The 21,676-nt window shown below is 39.5% G+C and overlaps 1 protein-coding gene across 2 annotated transcripts in view; it reads right to left on the bottom strand.

Annotated features, from left to right (window-relative positions):
• LOC126480893 (CXXC-type zinc finger protein 1-like) overlaps nt 1-21,676 on the bottom strand; it is an 83,930-nt gene that overhangs the window by 9,260 nt on the left and 52,994 nt on the right. For both annotated transcript variants that reach the window (XM_050104288.1, XM_050104289.1), the window contains exons 3-4: nt 21,252-21,342; nt 10,438-10,567 (exon numbers count right to left, since the gene is read on the bottom strand). In XM_050104288.1, the coding sequence (XP_049960245.1) occupies nt 10,438-10,567; nt 21,252-21,342 (221 nt within the window). The remainder of the gene's footprint in view (nt 1-10,437; nt 10,568-21,251; nt 21,343-21,676) is intronic.

Raw genomic sequence — 21,676 nt, 5'->3', positions numbered from 1 at the left:
TTTACATTCCCTCCGCAAACATGCCTTCACCCTAGCCAGATTACACTCCCATATTTTATTTTCTCAGGCTTGTCTGACATTTGGCACTACCCCCAAAGGCGTCACACTTAAAGTTCCCATCTCTGGCTGCAACCCTTCTTTCCATCAGTCCCTATACCAGTTCCAAACTGAACAATCCATTGCCCTCACCCACCTAGTCCTTCACTAATAAAGCCTTTACAAATGTCTGCCTGTGTCTGTGTATGTGTGGATGGATATGTATGTGTGTGTGTGTGTGTGTGTGTGTGTGTGTGTGTGTGTGTGTGTGCGCGCGTGCGTGCGCGAGTGTATACCTGTCCTTTTTTCCCCCCTATGGTAAGTCTTTCCATTCCTGGGATTAGAATGACTCCTTACCCTCACCCTTAAAACCCACATCCTTTCGTCTTTCCCTCTCCTTCCCTCTTTCCTGATGAAGCAACCGTTGGTTGCTAAAGCTTGAATTTTGTGTGCGTGTTTGTGTTTGTGTGTCTACCGACCTGCCAGCGCTTTCGTTGGGTAAGTCACATCATCTTTGTTTTTAGATATATTTTTCCCACGTGGAATGTTTCCCTCTATTAGATTTATATATAATTGTTCATATAAGCACTGTATTACTGAAAAGCATTATTGAAGAACAACTCCCTGTATAACCCTTTATATAATGAACTACAATGGTCGAATGAAGGCAATAAAATAATAAAAATTAATAATTACTTAATTATAATTAATTAATTAGCCTTAAAAAGAAAGCAGAGCTGTGGGAAAAGCTCACAAGAAACTATCTATAGCAGAAACCCTTAGTACTTCCTCAGAAGAGGTGAGGAAAACTGATAGAAACATTATGTAGATGGCTCTCATAATAAAAGGTGATTCTAGAGATGCATGAAACTATTTACTGTCAGCATACGCATGACAAATTTCAAAGCTAATTTAGAGAGGTCAGTGTGCAGTGAGAGAAGAACACTGAAGCAATTACCCGAGAATCAGTTTAACTGAGTACAGCAGTGTGACGGTACTTGGCACATGATCAAAAGTTTTTTGTCATTCTAAAAATTTGTAAATGGAAGTATGCATTTGTTGTTGTTTTTGTGGTCTTCAGTCCTGAGACTGTTTTGATGCAGCTCTCCATGCTACTCTATCCTGTGCAAGCTTTTTCATCTCCCAGTACCTACTGCAACCTACATCCTTCTGAATCTGCTTAGTGTATTCATCTCTTGGTCTCCCTCTACGATTTTTACCCTCCACGCTGCCCTCCAATACTAAATTGGTGATCCCTTGATGCCTCGTGGCATTTAGTGGGAAAAAACATAAGTGTAATTTTATAAAGCAAACAGTGTAATTTTATAAAGCAAACAATATAAGCACTGAAAATATCAAAGAAACGTGACTGGAAAGAAAAAGTGAAAATCTTTATGATCCGTTTTTGTTATGCTTTTCGAGATGGTTTTCTTGTTTGTTGTAGCGAAAGAGTGAGCTGAGCAAAACTCTTTATTTGTAATGGAGCAGAGTTTAAAATTAATCATGTGCAAAATGTACAATATGAAGTACGCAAATATTTGGGTGTTAATCAATCATTACATATAACAATTTAAGACAGTTTTAAGTCAAAGGACTTAACAAAGAATATGTCCAATTCGCCTCCATTATGACTAACTTGGAAATAATTACTGAAAGGAGTGGTGACATAATAGACCTCATAAGGATCACAACAAACTAAAAGGTAAAATGTCGAACTTCACAATATTTACAGACGCTGGACAGTGAGAGAGCATCAATGAACTGATATACAAATTTTCTTATGATGGCTGACTTGGCACAGCTTCACAATAATACATAAAAATTAACATGTCAATATTTAATTACATAATTGTTTCATATTTTCCTTGTGAGGTAGTCCACAATCTTTCCCATTATTGTTATTATGTTGAAGTAGTTCTAAATATATGTGAAACTATATAAACAAACAGCAGATGTACAGAAGATTGGTAATGTATTTCAAATTTTGCCAGAAGTTAAAAACAAATGAAAAATTAGTTTTATTCGCCATGCTGAGTAGCGATAGGCACAACAAAAAGATTCACACAATTATAGTTTTCGGCCATTAAGGCCTTTATCAGCAATAGACACACATACACATACACATACACACACGCGCACGCCCACGACCACACGTCTGCAGTCTCAGATAACTGAAACCACACTGAGTAGCGACTTTCCTTCTCTAATATTGTTACATTCCGTCCTGGACTTTCCACTGTTTGAAAGTACTTTTATTCAGTTTTTTCAAAAGCTGTTTAAATAAAAAGACAGTTTAATTTTGTGCTCAGTTTTATTAAAGGCGAAATAAAACCACTGTGTGCCTAAGAAATGCAAAATACACAGAGGAAAAATTATTTTTGGAACTGAGGTAAGTGTACAAAATTTCATACACTACTACGTTGGGCCACATTTTGAAGACTTGGCAAGTTGGTATTACTTTATAATACCAAATACAATGCCAGATGTGTGGAGGTTGAAGGATTGCTGATATAATTTGACAACTGATGTGTACTGCACTGTGCAGCTGTTATTTCACAGTCAGACACAAGATTACTTTTTTTGCCCAATAAACTGCAGCTCAAGACAAAGAATCCGGTAACAGGATATGTATTGCATAAACTGGCTATGGGGGAAGAAAATGGCAGCAAAAGTGCTTGCCAGGCACGATTTTGATGTTACCCCATTTCCTGATTGGAGGCGAAGCCTTTGCTTTTAATAATTTTATGTTGAAAGCTTATTTGAGAAGGGTTTCTATATCATAATGAGACAAACAAATCTATAACTATAGGTTATGCCATGCTCGTCAAGTGACAGAAAATGCCTCTGGGCTATTATAGTCCTAGTGCTGAAGTACCTGATATGGCTGACGACCTGATATTATCGGCAATGTGGTTTACACAGTTTGCTACACGACGGTTGACTTGAAGTGAAAGATACTCCATTTTATGGTTACAATGTTAATTAAGCAGCCAGTCAAAACAACACACTTAGCTTTGCTAGTTTTGGAGGATTTTTAAACAGCAACGGATTTGAAATCGAAATCAGAGAAACTCAGATTTCTTCCGCAGTGAATATGGTTCTGTGGCATGGCAAGAGGCAGCTGTTTACAATGGGTTGTGAATAACAGTTTATACAAGACAAAATGTACAGACTTTCGCCTTTTTAATACATTCATAACAATTCTCATAAATCATCCACTAAAATATTCCTGTATTCCCCACGTCCTATATCATAAATTACAGAGTATCTTGACCACTTTCATTAACTTTTCCTCATCGGAGGCTGAAAAACTTATTTTTGTTGATCAAATCAATATGTTTGGCCAGTAAAAGCAGTCTCGGGTCACGACACAGTTGGTGCCAGCTCTGCTGCTGGTTCTCAAATAGGGGTGCGGCCTGCTCCCGAGGCAGATGTACGCTGGCGACTGACGCTGTTGCTGTGTTCCACGTGCCTCACCTTGGAAACAGTGGAACCAGTGGTGCCACCTGTGCCTAGTCCGTGCTACTTGCCATCTGCGGACATGGTTGGAATCCCACCTTACGAGTTACACGCTGCAACCATTACATTTGTCAACAGGAATCATGACATAATTCCAAGAGAAATGAGACAGTCATGATCATTAAGGGGGACACAGGGATTGTGACTATATAGGGTTGTCATTACACAGAAGGCACCATCACTAAACCCCCCCTCTGTTCTTGTATCACTAAGAAAATGAGCACCTACTGGGAGAAAGAACAGATAACTTTAAACACAACGAAAAAAGTTTTTATATGTTTTTATGTTTGGAAGTGGATGTCACACTTGGGAAGACAATCTTTCTTCTGGTCATAATGCAAATTTTATACTGCAGTTTAACTTCTACTCATTCCCTTACTGCTTCGTTCTCATGACTTTACAGGCTTATTCACAAATATCCCCACGGTTTCAGAAGATAACACTGCAAAAACCACAGTACCTACAGAAAGTACACACATGCCAGTGGATAAAGTATCTCATCTCTCCAATTTTTCAACTCACGTTACAGATGCCCAATAAGGGAACCACTTGTGTTGCAACCAATGTCAATAGGACGGTCTAATTCTTGCTATACATGTTACAACACTTCATGGTCAATATCACTGACCACAATAATCATTCTTTCTTGCAACTCTTCCAAATTAAGTGGCAGTGGAGAAAGAAACACATAATTTTTACACAACTCCATAAGAATAAATCACATGTAGTTAAATTAGGTGATCATTGAGGCCACTTAAGAAGAGGGCAGTCACGATGGGAATCCACATTCAATCCAACACTAGTATTATGAAAAGTTAATTGTAATGTGTCTTAACCCTTTCCACTCCAATGTCGAGTGCCACTCGACATCGCGAAATCTGTTTTCCGCTCCGATGTCGAGCCTCATTCAACACTACTTTTCGAAGCTCTCAGACGTATTTTGAGTCTACTAGGCATTATTGCTGCAGTGTGCTGCTATCTAGGAGAACTAGTGTTAACTCGGTGTCAAACAGTAGCAGCTGTCTTAAGTCAAAGACTGTAATTATTACGTTCAAGTCCACGCGCTCGAAATGGCTAGTTCTTCACGTACAGTCCTTTATGAGGATGAGATTTTAGATCTTTTAGAGCAATCTCTAAGTGAAAACGAGAGTGAAAATGATTTTGATTATGATAGTGATTCATTTCAAAACAATTCGAGTGACAATGTGCATGTTTCTAGTGATTCAGCAGAGGATTCGTGGCGAATGTGGAGCGACACTGACTTCACAGATTTTCCTTTTGACAAATCAAAGTGTGGTTTTATAACAGAAAGTAGTTCTGTTCCATCATCGCCTGTCGGAAACTTTCAATTAATTTTTACAGATAACCTATTTCAACAAATAGCAAATGAAACGAATAAGTATGCTACATCAAATATACGTAAAGTGACACCACTTCCACAACATTCTGCATGGTGGGACTGGAGAAATGTTACCATGGAAGAAATGAAACGCTTCCATGGTGTGCTACTGAATATGGCATTACGAAAGTGTAGGAACTTGCAGGAATTTTTTTCAAGAGAATGGTTACAATCATCCAACTTCTTTCCAGACTGTTTTAGTCGCCGACGAATCATGCAAATTTTCTGGGCACTTCATGTTTCTAATCCGACGAATGCTACACGTGTCAATAGTCAGGTTCAGTCACGTCTGAGTAAAGTGACAAATGTACTGAATTACTTGTCTGGCACGTTTCTCGAAATTTATCGACCATATCAGTATTTAGCTGCTGATGAATCTACAGTATCGTTTAAGGGTCGTGTATTATTAAAAATGTACAATCCTCAAAAACCAACAAAATGGGGACTCAGAGTTTATGTAATTTCGGATTCATCAAATGGTTATATCTGCAGTTTGATACCCTATTTTGGCGCTGTAACAACTGAGTCATTGAATTCTCCACACTTGAATTTTTCTGAGAGAATAGTTCTTCAGCTGCTAGCTAATATCAGAAATGCTACAGGGCAATCAGGGTATCATTTGTACACTGACCGTTTTTATACAAGTGTCGCATTAGCTGATGAGCTGTTGAAACAGAACATGCATCTCACAGGAACGATTCAGGCCAATCGCTAAAACCTTCCAGCTGCAATTGAGAAAGGAGCTCTGCGTCTAAGGAAGCACGAAATAAAATGCCTCCGCAACAACAAAATGGTGGTTATGGCATGGCAAGATAAACGAACAGTTCTCATGCTTTCTACAAAAGCCAATAACTCAGTTTCACTTACAGAAAGGAGAAACAGAAAGGAAAGGGAAGAAATAAAGAAACCAAATGTGATTATTGATTATACTTCAAAACGGGTGGAGTTGATCGATCTGACCATTTTATTTCCAGTTACGGTTTTCTAATGAAAAGTCTCAAGTGGTGGCGAAAACTATACTTCTGGCTGTTGGAGGTAGGACTTGTAAACAGCTATTTACTACACAAGAACCACTGTGAGAAAAACAACTTGACAATACCGTCTCACAAAGCATTCCGTAAAAGTGTTATAAGAGGATTAGTTGCCGAAGAAAGAACTCGAGGACAGAAACGAGGACGTCGTTCAACTTCTGATGACGAGGAACGCTTGAATGGAAAGTTGCACATTATCAACAAGCTTCCTAGGAACAAGCATAAGGATTGTGCAGTGTGCTCAGACAGAAAAAAAAGGTGGCACGCGTGGAACCGTGTGTTACTGCGAAACACGCTCACGAAACCCAGCTCTCCACCCTGAAGAGGGCCACATTGTTTCCACAAAGAGATCCACGCAAATCTCTGCGGTGCACTGCCACCCAGGCGGCGGTGGTTTAAATAAGAGCACGCGGAGCTGCCCTGTGTCTGCCTTACGGAGTGCAAAGGGTTAAGCTATGAATGAAATTCAAACAGTTTTTCTACTATTGGACAAAATTTAATACCGAGGAACGTGTTTGTTTGGACACTGTGCCTCAACATACCTTACAAAACTAATTATACTGCTTTTTAACATCAACTTAACCCTCCACCTTTGTAACATAGCAGCAATATCTTATTTTCTATCAACTGTTTATAAATACTACCTGGAAAACAAATAACAAACTTTGTTGCACATGACACTTTTTATTTATTATTTTTCTCTATAAAATTTGGCTGTTATAAAACACATTAAAGATCAGATAAGAAAGAACGAGACTGCTCATATTACTAAGGAAGCACTTAGTGTGAAGTATTTGTAAATGACTATTTTTCAACTTTCAACTATGCCTTTATGCTACAACAAGAGTCATCAAAACTGATCATCTCACTATTATTGGATGAGCAAATTATTACAGGTGTGTTCTTGCACTCCAATATATGAGGAGTGATACAGAAGAAACAAGACTGATGCAGCAAATTGCACTTACCAAATACATTCAATTACTGCTGGTCATCCTCAAACCAGATTTCTATATGTCATATTCTCTGAGGCTCTGCATGACTGTAGTAAATTGCATGTCCTTTGCCACCAAGTGATCCGAGCAGTTGTACGCTATGACAAATAGCTCCTCAGTAGTATGAGCAGTTATGTTTCTTTTTGTCAGAGCTTGAACGTTGCATCTCTAACTTCCAACAAATTTTTGGAGGACTGTTTCTTTGTATACACCAACTGAAAAATAACAATAACATGAAAAGGATAGATTGCTACTCACCACATGGAGGAGGTACTGAGTCTAAGACACCACAGTGAGAAAGACCACTAAAATATTCATGTTTTTGGACAAAGTCCTGCTTCCACATGGCCACTGTCTGAGCAAGGGGCCAGATTGTGACTCTGTGTGATGAAATCAGCAATCTGCTGGTGTGGACAGTGGGGGTACGGAGGCAACATGGGCAGGAGGGGCGGGGGTGACAAACAGGAGGGTAGGAGTGGGGGAAGAGGCTAGTGTTGCTATGTTGCCTGTGGAAGCATGCAGAGACGTGGTGGGGACACTGTTATGTGTGATTTTGAGAAGGTGTTGTGTTGGGAAGAGGGGGGGTTGGAGGGGGTAGAGAATGGGAAAAGACTAAGAGATGCCTTAGCAGGATAGGAGGCATGTTTAGTGTTGGGGTGTGGGTGATAAGTAGTTGGAGGACAGATACTAGTGTAGGTTGAGGCCAGGGAACATTATGGGAACATAGGATATATTTCTGGGGGAGAGAACACCTGTGTATTTCAGAAAAGCTAGTGTCGGTACGAAGAATTCTGATGACGCAGGCCGTGAAGCAATCGTGAAAGTGAAGCACGTCATGTTGGGTGGCATTCCCAGCAACTAGGTGCTCCAGCTGGGGCCATTCATGCAGGTGAACAGCTTGTTAGTTGTCGTGCCCACATACAAATTGGTATCAAGGTTGCAGCTTGTTTGGCAGATCACAGAGCTGCTTTCACAAGTACTTCTGCCTCTGATCGGGTCGGAGATGCCTGTGACAGTACTGGACGGGTTGTCGTACCTGCAGTGATGAATTACGCCGAGGGTGTCACTGAGGCCGTCACAGACCAAAATTACCCTTCCACTCTTGTCTGGAAACACATTTCCTGGGCTCTGTCTCTACAGTACCTACCTTCTCCTACATATCCACTGTCTGGTCATAAAGCAACACTCCTCTCTCTGTATCTCAGTACCACCCAGGAATGGAGCAACTCGACCACATTCTCCGCCAGAGTTTCAAATACTTCTAATCATGCCATGAAATGAGAAATATCCTCCCCATTTCCCTCTGCACTCCTTCCTCAATGGTATTCCATTGCCCCATGAATATCCTTTTCCATCCGTACTGCACCCACGATCCCAAACACCTTGCCTCATTCATGGCTCATATCCCTACAATAGACTTAGATGCAGGACCAGTCCCATCTACTCCTGACCTGTCACAATTATCTCCCACCCGATCAAAGGTAGGGCAATCTGTGGAAGCAGCCATATGATCTACCAACTAAGTTGCAAGTATTGTGCTATTTTCTATGAAGTCACGACAACCAACGACCTGTCTGTCCACACGAATCACCACCGCCAAATTGTGGCAAAGAGAGAGCTGGACCACTTAGTTGCTGAACATCCTACCCAACACGATGTGCTTTACTTTAACGACTACTTCACAGCCTGTACTGTCTGCATTCTTCCTACCGACACCAGTTTTTCTGAATTTCGTACGTGGGAGCTCTCCCAACAACATAAACTTCATTCCCATTAACTTGCCTGGCCTCAACCTTCACTACGTCCTATCCTCCACCTACCCATCACTTTTCCTGCTCCCAGTCCAGTGCTACACACGCCTTCTATCCTGCCAATGCTGTCTACTAGTGTTTTCCCCTTCTCTCCCCCCCCCCCTCCCCTCATCTCCCCCCCACGTACTTCTGTGCCTAGCAGCCCTGCCCTGTCCCCACCATGTTCTCGCACACTTCCACAGGCAGCACTAGAACCTTCCCCCATCCCTACCCTGCTATCCCTCCCCCTCCCTGCCACATGCACCTCCTTATCCCTACTACCCATCCCAGTTGATTGCTGCTCATGTCAGATGCAGCTGCAGTCGGGCCCCAGTGTCTGGAGACAGTGGCCTGTGTATGCGAGTTGTGCTCGTGTGGATGTGTGTGATTTTTACTTAGGAATATTTTAGCAGTCTCCTTCACTGTGCCTGTCTGTGGCTCGACACTTCCTCTATGTGGCGAGCAGCAATATACCCTTTCCGTATTGTTCTTACTCCACCCTAGACTTTCCACTGTTTGATTCTGCTTAAATGAAAAATATTTGTTTTTAAACGTTATTGTAGCAACATATTCCAACTATTATAATTCCTTCTTTCTTGGCCTATGTATACATCTTATCTAGCTGTAATGTTCTTTTTTGAAAATTTGATATAACTGGACAGATAATAAGAAACAATTCATGCAGTGGTGGCAGAAGAAAACATATACGAAGGTTAAAGAAATGTGGAAGCTTTTGGGGCCATCGGTTCCTTCTTCTGGCAGGGTTGAATGGGAAGGAAAAGGAATGAAGAAAAAGCACTGGCAATATTTAAAAATGTTGAGCAGACCCTGGGTCAGGGGAGGGTTACTTGATTCTGGGCTAAATCTCGACAGTCCCTCTTCCTTCCCGTTGAACCACTGGCTCCGAAAGTTGGCACATATCTTTAACCTTTGTATAGTGCCCTCCTGCCACTGTTTGGTGTGTGTGCGTGTGCGTGTGCTTGTGCGTGTGTGTGTGTGTGTGTGTGTGTGTGTGTGTGTGTGTGTGTGTGTGTGATTACATTATACCAACACACAAGTGTTTTGCTTATCATCAGAACAATGATTTGCAATCACATAACTAAAATATTGATTTTAACAACACAATAAGTAAATTTTAGGTTTCAAGCTATGTTGACAATTTAATTTTTCTCCACAATATCTCGAATGCAGACCTAGTTTGTTTGGATTCTCGACAATTATCACATCTAAGGACATAGTGAATGAAATACTGTACATAAATCTGAAATCATAGTCTCATATACCCAAAAATGTGCCTTTCATCAATTATACTACAGAAGCCAAAATCAGGTCTGCATTTTTATTTATGTGAACCTGCATCTTATAGCCTCTCCATTTCGATAATTATTTATCAAAATAGACAGTAGACCTGTAGCTTGTACTATAAACTTTCTATACTAGCTATTTTACACATCCCCTTATATCCTCCATGTACACTCTGGCTTGATGTATATTTTTTCCAATTATTTTATTTCATAATCAATCATACATACGGTAAGTATTGTATGCTTGAGATGAGGAGCTATGTTTAACACAGATCTCAAATGATATATTATCTGTACTTAATGATTTACTCTTGTTACAAAAAACATTGTGTTAAAAATATAAACAAATATGATAGTACATACCAGACCCAACTTTTTCTTTCCGTTTTCTGTCTCTCGACTGACGATCAATAGCATTTGAAGATGAATGTTCACCCTCTCGTTTTCTAGGCTTGTATTTAGTAACTAATGTAGGATCCTCTTCCCGACATCTCTGTGTAAATGTATAAAAAATACCACATTGTTTTATAAAACTCATATATGATGATAATTTATGCATAACTGAAATCAATGTTACTATGGGAATCACAGAAAATACATATGACATCACACCTCAAACATGTTCTCACAAATTTAAACTTCTGCTCAATACACACATAATGCCTATAAAAATTAATTTCAGTACCACAAACATGAGTCACCAGTCCCAATAACGAGGAAAGGCAACAACTCACCAGCAGATGACTGATGGGTGATAGTTGCACATAAATGATCAGATAGATGCTCTAGCTCTTGAGTCTGTATGCAACTGTTTGGTTGGCTTTCCATTCTGAAATTTCTCAAGTTGTATTAATTCACCTGTCAGGTCCAGATGGGCTATTCAATTGGGACTTCTATTCTTTAAACAAACAAGATATTGCTTAAGTGCAAAACCAAAAATTACCTTAAAATACGACATGTTGGTTATGTGGGTAAAACATGAAGCAGGTGACTCACAGTGAGGACAGTGTTTGAGGACAGGGGGCATGAATTTAGTATAGCACTAAAATCTAACTGCTTTCACTTAAATGAAGCTCAAAAATTAAACTTCATTATTGATAAATGTCTATCTATAAGAAATTTGCTGTTACAGGAAATTTTATCATCAAATGTTGGCAATTATTAATATTCTTTACAACTATTGCACTGTCAAATTGGATGGAATATTCTTTGAAGAACCAAATTTGTTGTCATCTGAGAACGTTTCACCAGCAAGGCATTTTATCGGTAATTCCAATTTACATACTGTTATAGCTACAACAAATATGATTTAAGGAGCACTTTATAGAGCCAACATAAGATATAATGAGGTACAGGTTGCGCGTAGCACTAAACACTCGGAATGGACAACAGTAATGAAGGTTACAGAACAGGCCGAATACTCTTTTCCAATCACTTAAATAAGGAGATTCACCAGAGTGCGTCAGGGGGCTGACCCAGGTGGCTTCTGTAAGCAAAGCCTGTGAACTGAATGGATGTGCAATCTCTAAAATCATGCGCATGTTAAGTGAAGGTACATCAGAAACTTATTTCTTGCCTGTCACACCCGTGAGAATAACATCGCGAAAGTATACAATGGTTTATAAGTAACTGAAGAAAGATAATATAAATTGTTAAAAGTGAAGTTAAAACTATTCTTGATGTGGGATGAATATATTTGTTCATTTGAAATTATTCAGTTTAAAGTAGCGAAAAACTTATCAAAGCTTATCTACAATAAATCTCTGAGCATTTAATATTTATAGAATGACGAGTATCAACTGATGTGTAAACTTATTAACAAAAGGCATATTACAACCAGTTATAAAGACAAATTGCACTGAATATTACACATTATACTATGCATGTTATGAAATAATATCTGCAAATTTATTAATGCATCTCAACTGCATATTAAATATAAAGTGAGTTCAAACTCACCATTTTTACATGGAAAGTTTCCTGTATATAGAACGAAATCAAAGGATTTTTTCAAGAAATGGAGGCAAAAGCTGACCTGTGACCCAGAAAAATCACTTACGTGTAGAAATAGCTGTGTTAAATACTGTGCTGCGTGCAGTAACCACAGACGTTACTCTTTGCATACGAAAAGCATTGCATTATCTCCAATTTTTATTATCTCTTTTGTTGACAGTAATGTTAATGACTTGGATACTGTTCTTGTTCTGATAAATTGTGAATACTACGTATTACAACCTCATAGTACGAGTAAAAGTTGTATTCAAGGGAGAAATAAATGAGTGCTCATCTCCAATAAATTATTAGAAGCGACTCGACTGTAAATGTTACTCTTTCTAGTCTTTCTCATAACTGTAGGAAGTTTCAGCCACAGTAAGTTGATGTGGAGTTAGAGAGACGCTGGGGAGATTGGCCAACGAACCTGCCAATAAACATGGCGACTTTCGATGGACTCTAGAGCACACAACAAGAAATCTTGTACAGCTCTTTACCAACATATTACAACACAACAAAACACGCACAAGGCAAGTTTAGTTTCAATGGACAGTTCAATACACAATTTGAAAACCAGGAACACATGCTAGTCTTATCTATAAAACTACAAAATACAATAAATATAACAATATACCAGCAGAACCCATGTGTCCTCCAAGCCATTCAAAATGATTGAAGTGTAGGAAGAGTTTCCTCAGAACATCAAGGCTACTTACTACCACTGCTGAAAAGCCAGGGAGCAGCTTTGGAGGGATACAACTTCCCTTCCCTCTGGTTGGAAAAGAGCTTCTGAAACTCTGCCTCCAGGACATGAAGAGGAATGGATGATCTGGAAATCTTTGAATAGGCTTAGATCGGGTGTGGGTAGGTCAAGGTTTAATCTGGCAAGATGGAGCTGCAATATGGGAAACAATATTAAGTGTGACTGTGGAGAAGTCCAGACTGTCCAGCACATGCTTCAGTGTCGACTGTGTCCAGCCTCCTTTATTGCAGAAAACCTCCAAGCAACAGAAAATAGACTGGAAGTGACCAAATTTTGGTCAAAGACTACATGACACATTAACTATGTACCTATGTATGTTTCTGACAAGAATAAAAATAAAAAGTTCACTGCTGTGGCTGCCCCGAGCACTGCCCACACTGAGGCTGACCACTCACCCATGTGGAGTGGGAGGTTTCATGATGTGGCAGGCAATGAAAGAGGTTCCTGGGAGGGGGATCAAAAGGCCTCCCTGGTTTATCTGACAAAGACCCTGAGCCAGATGTGATCACTTGTCATGTTTCAGAGGAAGCATCTCAGCCTGCAAGATCTGAGCATTCTCACAGAGGATGGGATTACTGTTAGTTGGGAGCTCCAATGCTTGTGATGTGAAGACAAAGCTCACCATCTGTAGCGTTGTCGGCACGCCTGATTGCAGACCTTTCGTACAGAGCAGAGGAGGGTTTGAATCAGAGGTTCAAACGGTTCTGTGACCGTGCAAGCTGCAGATTTCTCGACTTGCACCATAGGATGGTGGGGTTTCATTTTCTGCTTAATATGTCAGGGGTCCATTAAACACAGGGTGGAGTGGACTGGGCAGTTTCTTTGGGTCAGAAGATCTCGGGAAACTACAGAGGGGGCATCAGTATAAAAGTGTACAGAGCAAACGCATGAAGGTAGACCTAGTAACAGCTCATATTGTGGTTGCAAACTGTCGAAGTGTTGGAAAAGGTCCAGGGCTCAAAGCACTATTAGAAAGCACTAATGCTGAAATTATTGTAAGTACTGAAAGCTGGTTAAGTCAGAGATAAGTTTAGATGAATTTTTACTAAGAATCTAATGGTTTTCAGAAAGGAGAGATTGAATACAATAGGTAGCAGAGTGTTTATTGCTGTTAGATGTAGTTTACCCTGCAATGAAATTGAAACAGATACTTCCTGTAAGTTACTACAGGTAGAAATTATACTTGACAGGTAGAAGAAACTAATAACTGGTTCCTTTATCGGCCACCGACTTAGTTAACGTAGCTGATGAACACTTCAAAGAAAACTTGAGTTGCACTTCACTTCAAACAAGTACCCTAATCACACAATTATAGATGTTGGTGACTTCAATACACCCTCTATATGTTGGCAAAAATACATGTTTGAAACACCGTCTGAAATCATTCTGAATGCTTTCTCCAAATATTATTTTGAACAATCAGTTCGGGAACCTACCCATTATAGAAAGCATCACCACAGATAAAAGGATTAGTGACTAGCAACAATTAATACCATAAGATTCAAATTCACCAGAAATAAACACAAAATGTATCTATTTTAAAAATCGGATAAAAATTGTTTGACACCTTCCAAAGAGAGATTCTCCATTTCCTCCAGACTAACTGTGTAAGTGTAGATCAGATGTGGCTTACATTCAGAGAAATAGTATCAAAAGCAATTGAGTCATATGTACCAAAAAACTGTAACAGTATTATGAGAAGGAAAGTTGCTACTCACCATATAGCGGAGATGCTGAGTCGCAGATAGGCACAACAAAAAGACTTTACACACACACACACACACACACACACACACACACACACACACACACACACACACACACAATTGCAGTCTCAGGCCACTGAAACCACACTGCGACCAGTAGCAACAGTGCATGATGGGAGTGGAGACTGAGTGGGGGTAAGGAGGAGGCTAGGACGGGGAGGGGAGGGATAGTATGATGGGGTGATGGACAGTGAAGTGCTGTAGGTTAGATGGTGGGCAGGGGAGAGGTGAGGAGGGAGGACGTACGAAGCATCAGGAGAGGAGAGAAATAAAAAGACTGGGTGTGGTGGTGGAATGACGGCTATGTAGTGCTGGAATGGGAACAGGGAAGGGGCTGGATGGGTGAGGACAGTGACTAACGAAGGTTGAGGCCAGGAAGGTTACGAGAACATGGGATGTATTGCAGGGAAAGAGGGAAATTCTCACCTGTGCAATTCTGAATGGGTGGGAACATTCCCTGCAATACATCCTACGTTCCCGAAATCCTCCTGGCCTCAACCTTCGTTAGTCATTGTCCTCGCCCATCCAGCCCCTTCACCGTTCCCATTACAGCACTACACAGCCGTCATTCCACCACTACACTCAGTCTTTTTATTTCTCTCCTTTTCCGTTACTCCCCCCCCCCCCCCCTCCCCCCCTCTCCCCTGCTCACCGTCTAACCTGCAGCACTTCACTGTTCGCCACCCCCACCATACTATCCCTCCCCCTCCCATCCCCAGGTGTATTTCAGCACATTTAAATATGCAGAGTCACACTGGAAAATCCAGAATGGAATAAGAACGATATCATGAAAGGATGGAATAAGAACAATTTCATGAAAAGGATGGATTGCTACGAAAAGGATATGGAGGAGACAGTGAGTCACAGAAAGGCACACCAAAAAGACTGCTACACATTTAAGCTTTTGGCTAAAAAGCCTTCTTCTAAAGTAGAAAATACTGACACAAGCACAACCCACACTCTGGCTGGTGAGGGTCGTGTGTGTGTGTGTGTGTGTGTGTGTGTGTGTGTGTGTGTGTGTGTGTCTGTTTTCTACTTTAGAAGGAGGCCCTTTGGCTGATACCTTAAATGTATGTATATCAATCTTCTTGTGCCTGTCTGTGTCAAGGTCTCATCTACATGGTGAACAGCGATCTATCCTTTGTCTGTTGACGCTTTCACCTCAGTATTGATAGTTTAGACGACTGTTGGAAGTGACTACTTGTTGTTCTAAGTTCATTAGAGTTTGGGATTTATATCTGTGGAGAATAAACTCAAAATTAGCAAAAATGGAAACTTAATTCTCTTGTAAATAAGAGCGAGGAACTTTAATTTTGGTGTAGGTTGGTGACTTTGACAACTACTGCCCCCCCCCCCCCTCCCCCCAGTTAAAAAGGATCACACCATATGCATTTTTGCATTTTGATGTTCCCATATTTGGAGGGAAACAACAGACTAGGTCACAAACAGTTATTTTTGCTTGAGAACAAGAGATGGAATCTCCCTGAACACAATGAAAATGTGCAATATCCTAATTTACCAACTGCTATACAGTATGTATGTCACAGTGAACAGCTGCTAGTATCAGTGCTTCCTGAGGATGTGACAGTGACTGAAGACTACTGCAGTGAAACACGCAAAATGCAGCATGCCAATCAAACATTTCAAAGCCACAATCAATCAAATGAGGAACATTTTCTTGTCTCAAGAAGATCACAGTTGTCTTATTTGTGATTCAAATTTGTCCACGCAACAGGCTGAGCTCTAAGTTTCAGATTTAAGAGAATGGAATCATCTTTTTTTGTAATATGAAACTGAAGTCTTTATTGTGACCACTATGCTGTTTTTCTTCTGAAAGTATGTCCACAGAAGGTGGTGACCTTAATTTTTTGCAATATTATCGTGTCTGCCACGAAGACACTCAGCGACGACTTCAGTGTATGAGCAATGCTTGTTCAAAGATTGCAGCAAACTTAGTCTGGAAGCAGTACTTTACATAATAGGAACAAATTTCATTCTGTTATGACTGTGCATGCAGTTAATCTTTAGAAGACATATGATAACTTTAAACTGCTTCTTACATTTGTCTTGTATGAAAAATATGAATAACGCATGTGTGTGGAAATGTTAAGGAAACTGCAATTCCTCTCAGCATGCAGCTCAAATACACAAAGCACTGCTACTTTCTCACTGTGTGGAGCAGCTGAGCCAGAAGAAAGCCACTATTATGGGGGAAAGAATGGCCTGCTCTGAATGAACTATCTACACAGAAGGATATGGTGAACACTCCTCTTGTTGACCACAAAAATGTCTTTCCAGATAACCTTGGGGATGTTAATAACAAATGTGGACAATGGTTCCACCAGGGCAGTTCTCAAATCAAAATGCATTATCAAGACAAGAGGAGTATCACAAGTTGTCCAACTACTGCAGGTTCTTAAGAAGTGACGTTCCTGAGGTAAAGCACAGCAGGAAATCAAGAAAGAATTATTTTGGGTATGACTCTTTATTTTTCTTTCTACTTATGTTAATTATTTCTTTGATTCTAGGCTGCTATAAGCATTTACAAAAAACCGCATTACATGAAAACTGAGGCTGGTACAAAAGTTTGAAAATTAAATCTGGATTCAGGGATGAATTATCTTATAGAAACAGAGTATATTGTTCTTTCAACTGAAAAAGACCTTCACTGTATTTACCCAACTATAATACAAGATTTTTTCTCCTTATTTGTCATTTGAAAAATAGAGGGTAATCTTACATTTGCAGATTAAACTACTATCCCGAAGGGCAAGGTTTTTACATTGTATACTAGCTTAATACAGGTGCCATCTTACATTTACAGATGAAACTTTGGCAAATTAGGTCAACTGCAGATTTAACCTGAAGACTGCGAAGGGTGGGATAGGGAACAGTAGCACCAGTCAGCCAAGCTCTAGGACGAATCTAAGAAGGGGAGTGGGCAGCAAATTTTGTTGTGCTGTCAACTGTAGGAATTTATACCATGTACCTTGTCTTTTTATGAACATCTAGCATGCTTGAGTTTCAGTCTGCCTGAATCCCACTGTAATCAAAATTAAACCGTCTTTAAAACTGGACAAATACTCAACAATAGTCTATGTTTCTACAGGAGACAAATCAATGTTAACAAAAATATATTCACAAAGACTACTTGAAACATGGCACAACAAATGAAACATGAGCTTCAACAACAGAGATGAATATGTCACTGCTCAACAGCACTGTTCATTTTTAAGACATGCAACAATGTTAACATTGTCTGATATGATTTCTGCTGATTCAGCTGTAAGGGGCGATAGAGGACATCTTACTGTTGTCATTTGGTCTCCTTATATTGTGTGCTGCAAGCACTGAAAATTGCACCAATCAATAATTGGTTTAAATCATGGCCATAACTTTGTTGAGAAACATGTATCTACGAGTTCATTGTTCACAACTGTTTCATGCATAAAACATGACACTCATTTTATGCTAACAGTGATTCATCAAGCAGAGGCCATAAAGAAGAAAATTTTGTAGGTAGGGCCAGGTGAAGAATAAATTAAAGACGACCAGTTCTACTTGCTACCCTACGAAAGAACAAACAGGGAATGTTTCATGAACTGGAACAGCTGGTTGCTCAGTAGATGTAAGAGAAATGCAATGAAGGCTTCCCGATTATCCGATAAACTGTTCGAAGGAAGGCGCTGGGGATAAGAGAAATAACTGCACGCATCATGGAATACAAAGCAAGTACTGGCGCATGTGTGAAGATGATGAAGAGGCTTACTGTATTTACCCAATTATAAGACGAGGTTTTTTTCCCAAATTCATCATTCAAAAACTACAGGGCCATCTTATATTCAGAGATTAAACTATTGCTGCTGAGGTTAACAATTTTATATTGTTTAATAGATTTTATAGGGATCGTGTTACATTTACAGATGAAGCTTTGGCTACGGTGGCTACATGCAGATTTATTTTGAAGAAATTTTGACAGTACTGGGCAAATGACATTTTCATTCAAACAGGTTCAAAATTTCCTAATATTCCGAAGCACTCAGAGTATCGACGTTGCTCGAACAAACACGTAACACCTGACTCATGCTGAGCTAGTGCAAGTGATCCTTTATGCAAGGGACAACGAGAAACAATGAACAGTCACAACAACAATATCTTGCTATGCTTAAAATTTGACAATTTTGTGAAACACAGGAGGAAATAGCACTAAATTATAACAGGAGGAAATAGCACTAAATTATATCATCTTACAAACTCTTTTTGTGTTTGGACAGGTTTGCGATAAAAGTTTTACCTGATTCTGCACCCAGATCAACACTTTTTTTGATTATGAAGGTCTGTAAATAAGTGGGCTCCGAATGAGAAATTCAGTGGTTGTTCACATATTAGAATACCAGGTCAAAACGTTATTGGCTTTTAATCAGCTTTAGAACATGGTGGTAAAATTGAGATGAAACAAGAAGGAAATTTAATCCAGAATGAAATGTCTAACACACAAAATAAAGTATATTACACTAACTAACTGTTGCCGTGACAATAAATTACGGCAACAAAATCTGTTATGGAAATAGTACCAACAGAAGTCAGTAGATCGACTGAATCAAGATTGCTATCTTTTATTTATATATTAATTGCTGTTGCTACATATGACTTGCACCCTACAAGACAATGCAGTCCATGTTTCACATTTCCTCAAGCACAGCACTATGGACTCATTGGGGGCTTGACTGAGAACTTGATACGTGATGGGAGGGGAGTAAGTGGGCAGCTAATTATGTCATGTTGCCAACCATGGGGATATATACACATACAGTTTTTGATGTTTCATAAAATAATTTTTAAATGAACATACTGCCATTTTACTGTATTGTTGTTTATTTTATTACGACCCACGGCAAAACATAGGTCATAATTAAATAAACAACAATACAGCCAAATGGCATGTATTCATTTAAAAAATTTACTGGATAGTTTCGCTTTTTAGAAACATCTACATCAATATCTACCACATTTTACACTGCAGTTTGCTTGAAACCATTTGGTGTCTCAATTGAATTGACTTCAAAAGCATGTTGAAAAAAAGGGGAACACCTTATGATCAGGATCTTCTTATACTCAGGTAAATACCATACATTACAACACAGAATTATGCTACCAGCATCTTACAATCATTCTAAGAAAAGGCACAAGTACTTGCTAGGCCATATGAGCAACACTGATCAGACGCCTGATTATGTTGATATCTCGTCAAATGTTATTGTTGACGTGAATGGTATTAAAAGTGTTTCTATGAGAAGGTCTGGCAATGAAAAGACCTGAATGACAGTAATGTAGAAGGCACTAGTAGATAGGAGGAAGCTTCTCTCAGATGTGGAAAAAAAAAAACCACCACGAACTGACAACAAATGGAATGATACTAGATTGGGTGAAGGTTGTCTTGAACAAAATGCCAGGCTCCTTGCTTAACAGAAGGAAAATATTGGTGCTGGATCCTTTCAGGAGACACCTCACCCAGGATGTTAAGAATCTGGTATCAAGAAACAATCTTGTTGTTGTTGTTGTTGTGGTCTTCAGTCCAAAGACTGGTTTGGTGCAGCTCTCCATGCTACTCTATCCTGTGCATCTCCGAGTAACTACTGCAACCTACGTCCTTCTGAATCTGCTTACTGTATTCATTTCTTGGCCTCCCTCTTTGGTTTTTATCCCCCTCCCCCCATGCTTACCTCCAGTACTAAACTGACGATCCCTTGATGCCTCAGTAGGTGCCCTACCAGCCAATCTCTTCTTCTAGTCAGGTTGTGCCACAATTTTCTCTTCTCCCCAATTCTATTCAGTACCACCTCATTAGTTATGTGATCTACCCATCTACACTTCAGCATTCTTCTGTAGCACCACATTTCAAACGGTTCTATTCTCTTCTTGTCTAAATTTTGTATTGTCCATGTTTCATTTCCACACTTGGCTACACTCCATACAAATACTTCCTGACACTTAAATCTATACTCAATATTAACAAGAAACAGTATAAACCTGGTAATAATTCCTGGTAGTGGGGTGACCTCACAACTTCAAGTAATTACGCAAAAATGGAAGAATAGGTAACAACTAATGTATACTATTTCATTTTGTTTATTTTATTTCTCCTTATACTGCCAAAATGTAGACAGTTAATAAATAGCATAAATAATATAATTAGGTGGCTGCTTTATATCAATAAGATAGTTTGTAATTTGGATTAGTCAGAATATGTTAAAAATAAAAATGTCTCAAGGAGCCTCTTAGAAAGTAAAGGGGGGTAGGGTCAGCTTATACAAAGGGTTGTCCTATAGTTGGATGATGATGATGATGATGATGATGATGATGAGGTTGTGGGGCGCCCAACTGCGTGGTCATCAGCGCCAATTTTTCACAGTCCGATCGAGCCACTGTCATGAATGATGATGAAATGATGAGGACAACACAAACACCCAGTCTCCAGGCAGATAAAATCCCTAACTCGGCCAGGAATCGAACCCGGGACCCCGTGATCCAGAGGCAGCAATGCTAGCCACTAGACCATGAGCTGCGGACATCTTATAGTTGGGCAAATACAGTAATTAAAACCACAAGCTTAAACTATGGACATACTAATTATATGATCTTGAAAGTGTTCTTACCACACAGAAGAACTGTTTGATATACTTTGCTTCTTTTTCACTGATTCGTATGCAGTCACCATGGTACCATTCTTCACAATTATCACATGCTCTGAAAATAGTGTAAATGGGTTAGCAATGTACAATTTGCATTTTAAGCATATTTACTATAATAATTTACAGCTTTACTCTATATGTAAATTATGTGTTGCTTTTTAAACTGTGGCCTCTAAAGAAAATGAAGGAAGGATGATTAGAGTCTAACATCCTGTTCTGTAAGTAAACGATCAGATAGTAAGCAATATAAAGTTACTGATACATTGGGTATGAAAGTAATTTGGAAAGACCAGATGGTACAAAGGTACCAAGAACATTTTCACTTACTGTTAGTACAATACTATTAGGTACTTACACACAACACTTCATACAACTTGTAAAGGGTATAA

Source organism: Schistocerca serialis, chromosome 5 (genome assembly GCF_023864345.2).
Source record: "Schistocerca serialis cubense isolate TAMUIC-IGC-003099 chromosome 5, iqSchSeri2.2, whole genome shotgun sequence".
NCBI lineage: Eukaryota > Metazoa > Arthropoda > Insecta > Orthoptera > Acrididae > Schistocerca > Schistocerca serialis.
The sequence above is the reverse complement of the archived record's forward strand: the minus strand, read 5'-3'. Positions and strand labels throughout refer to the sequence as shown.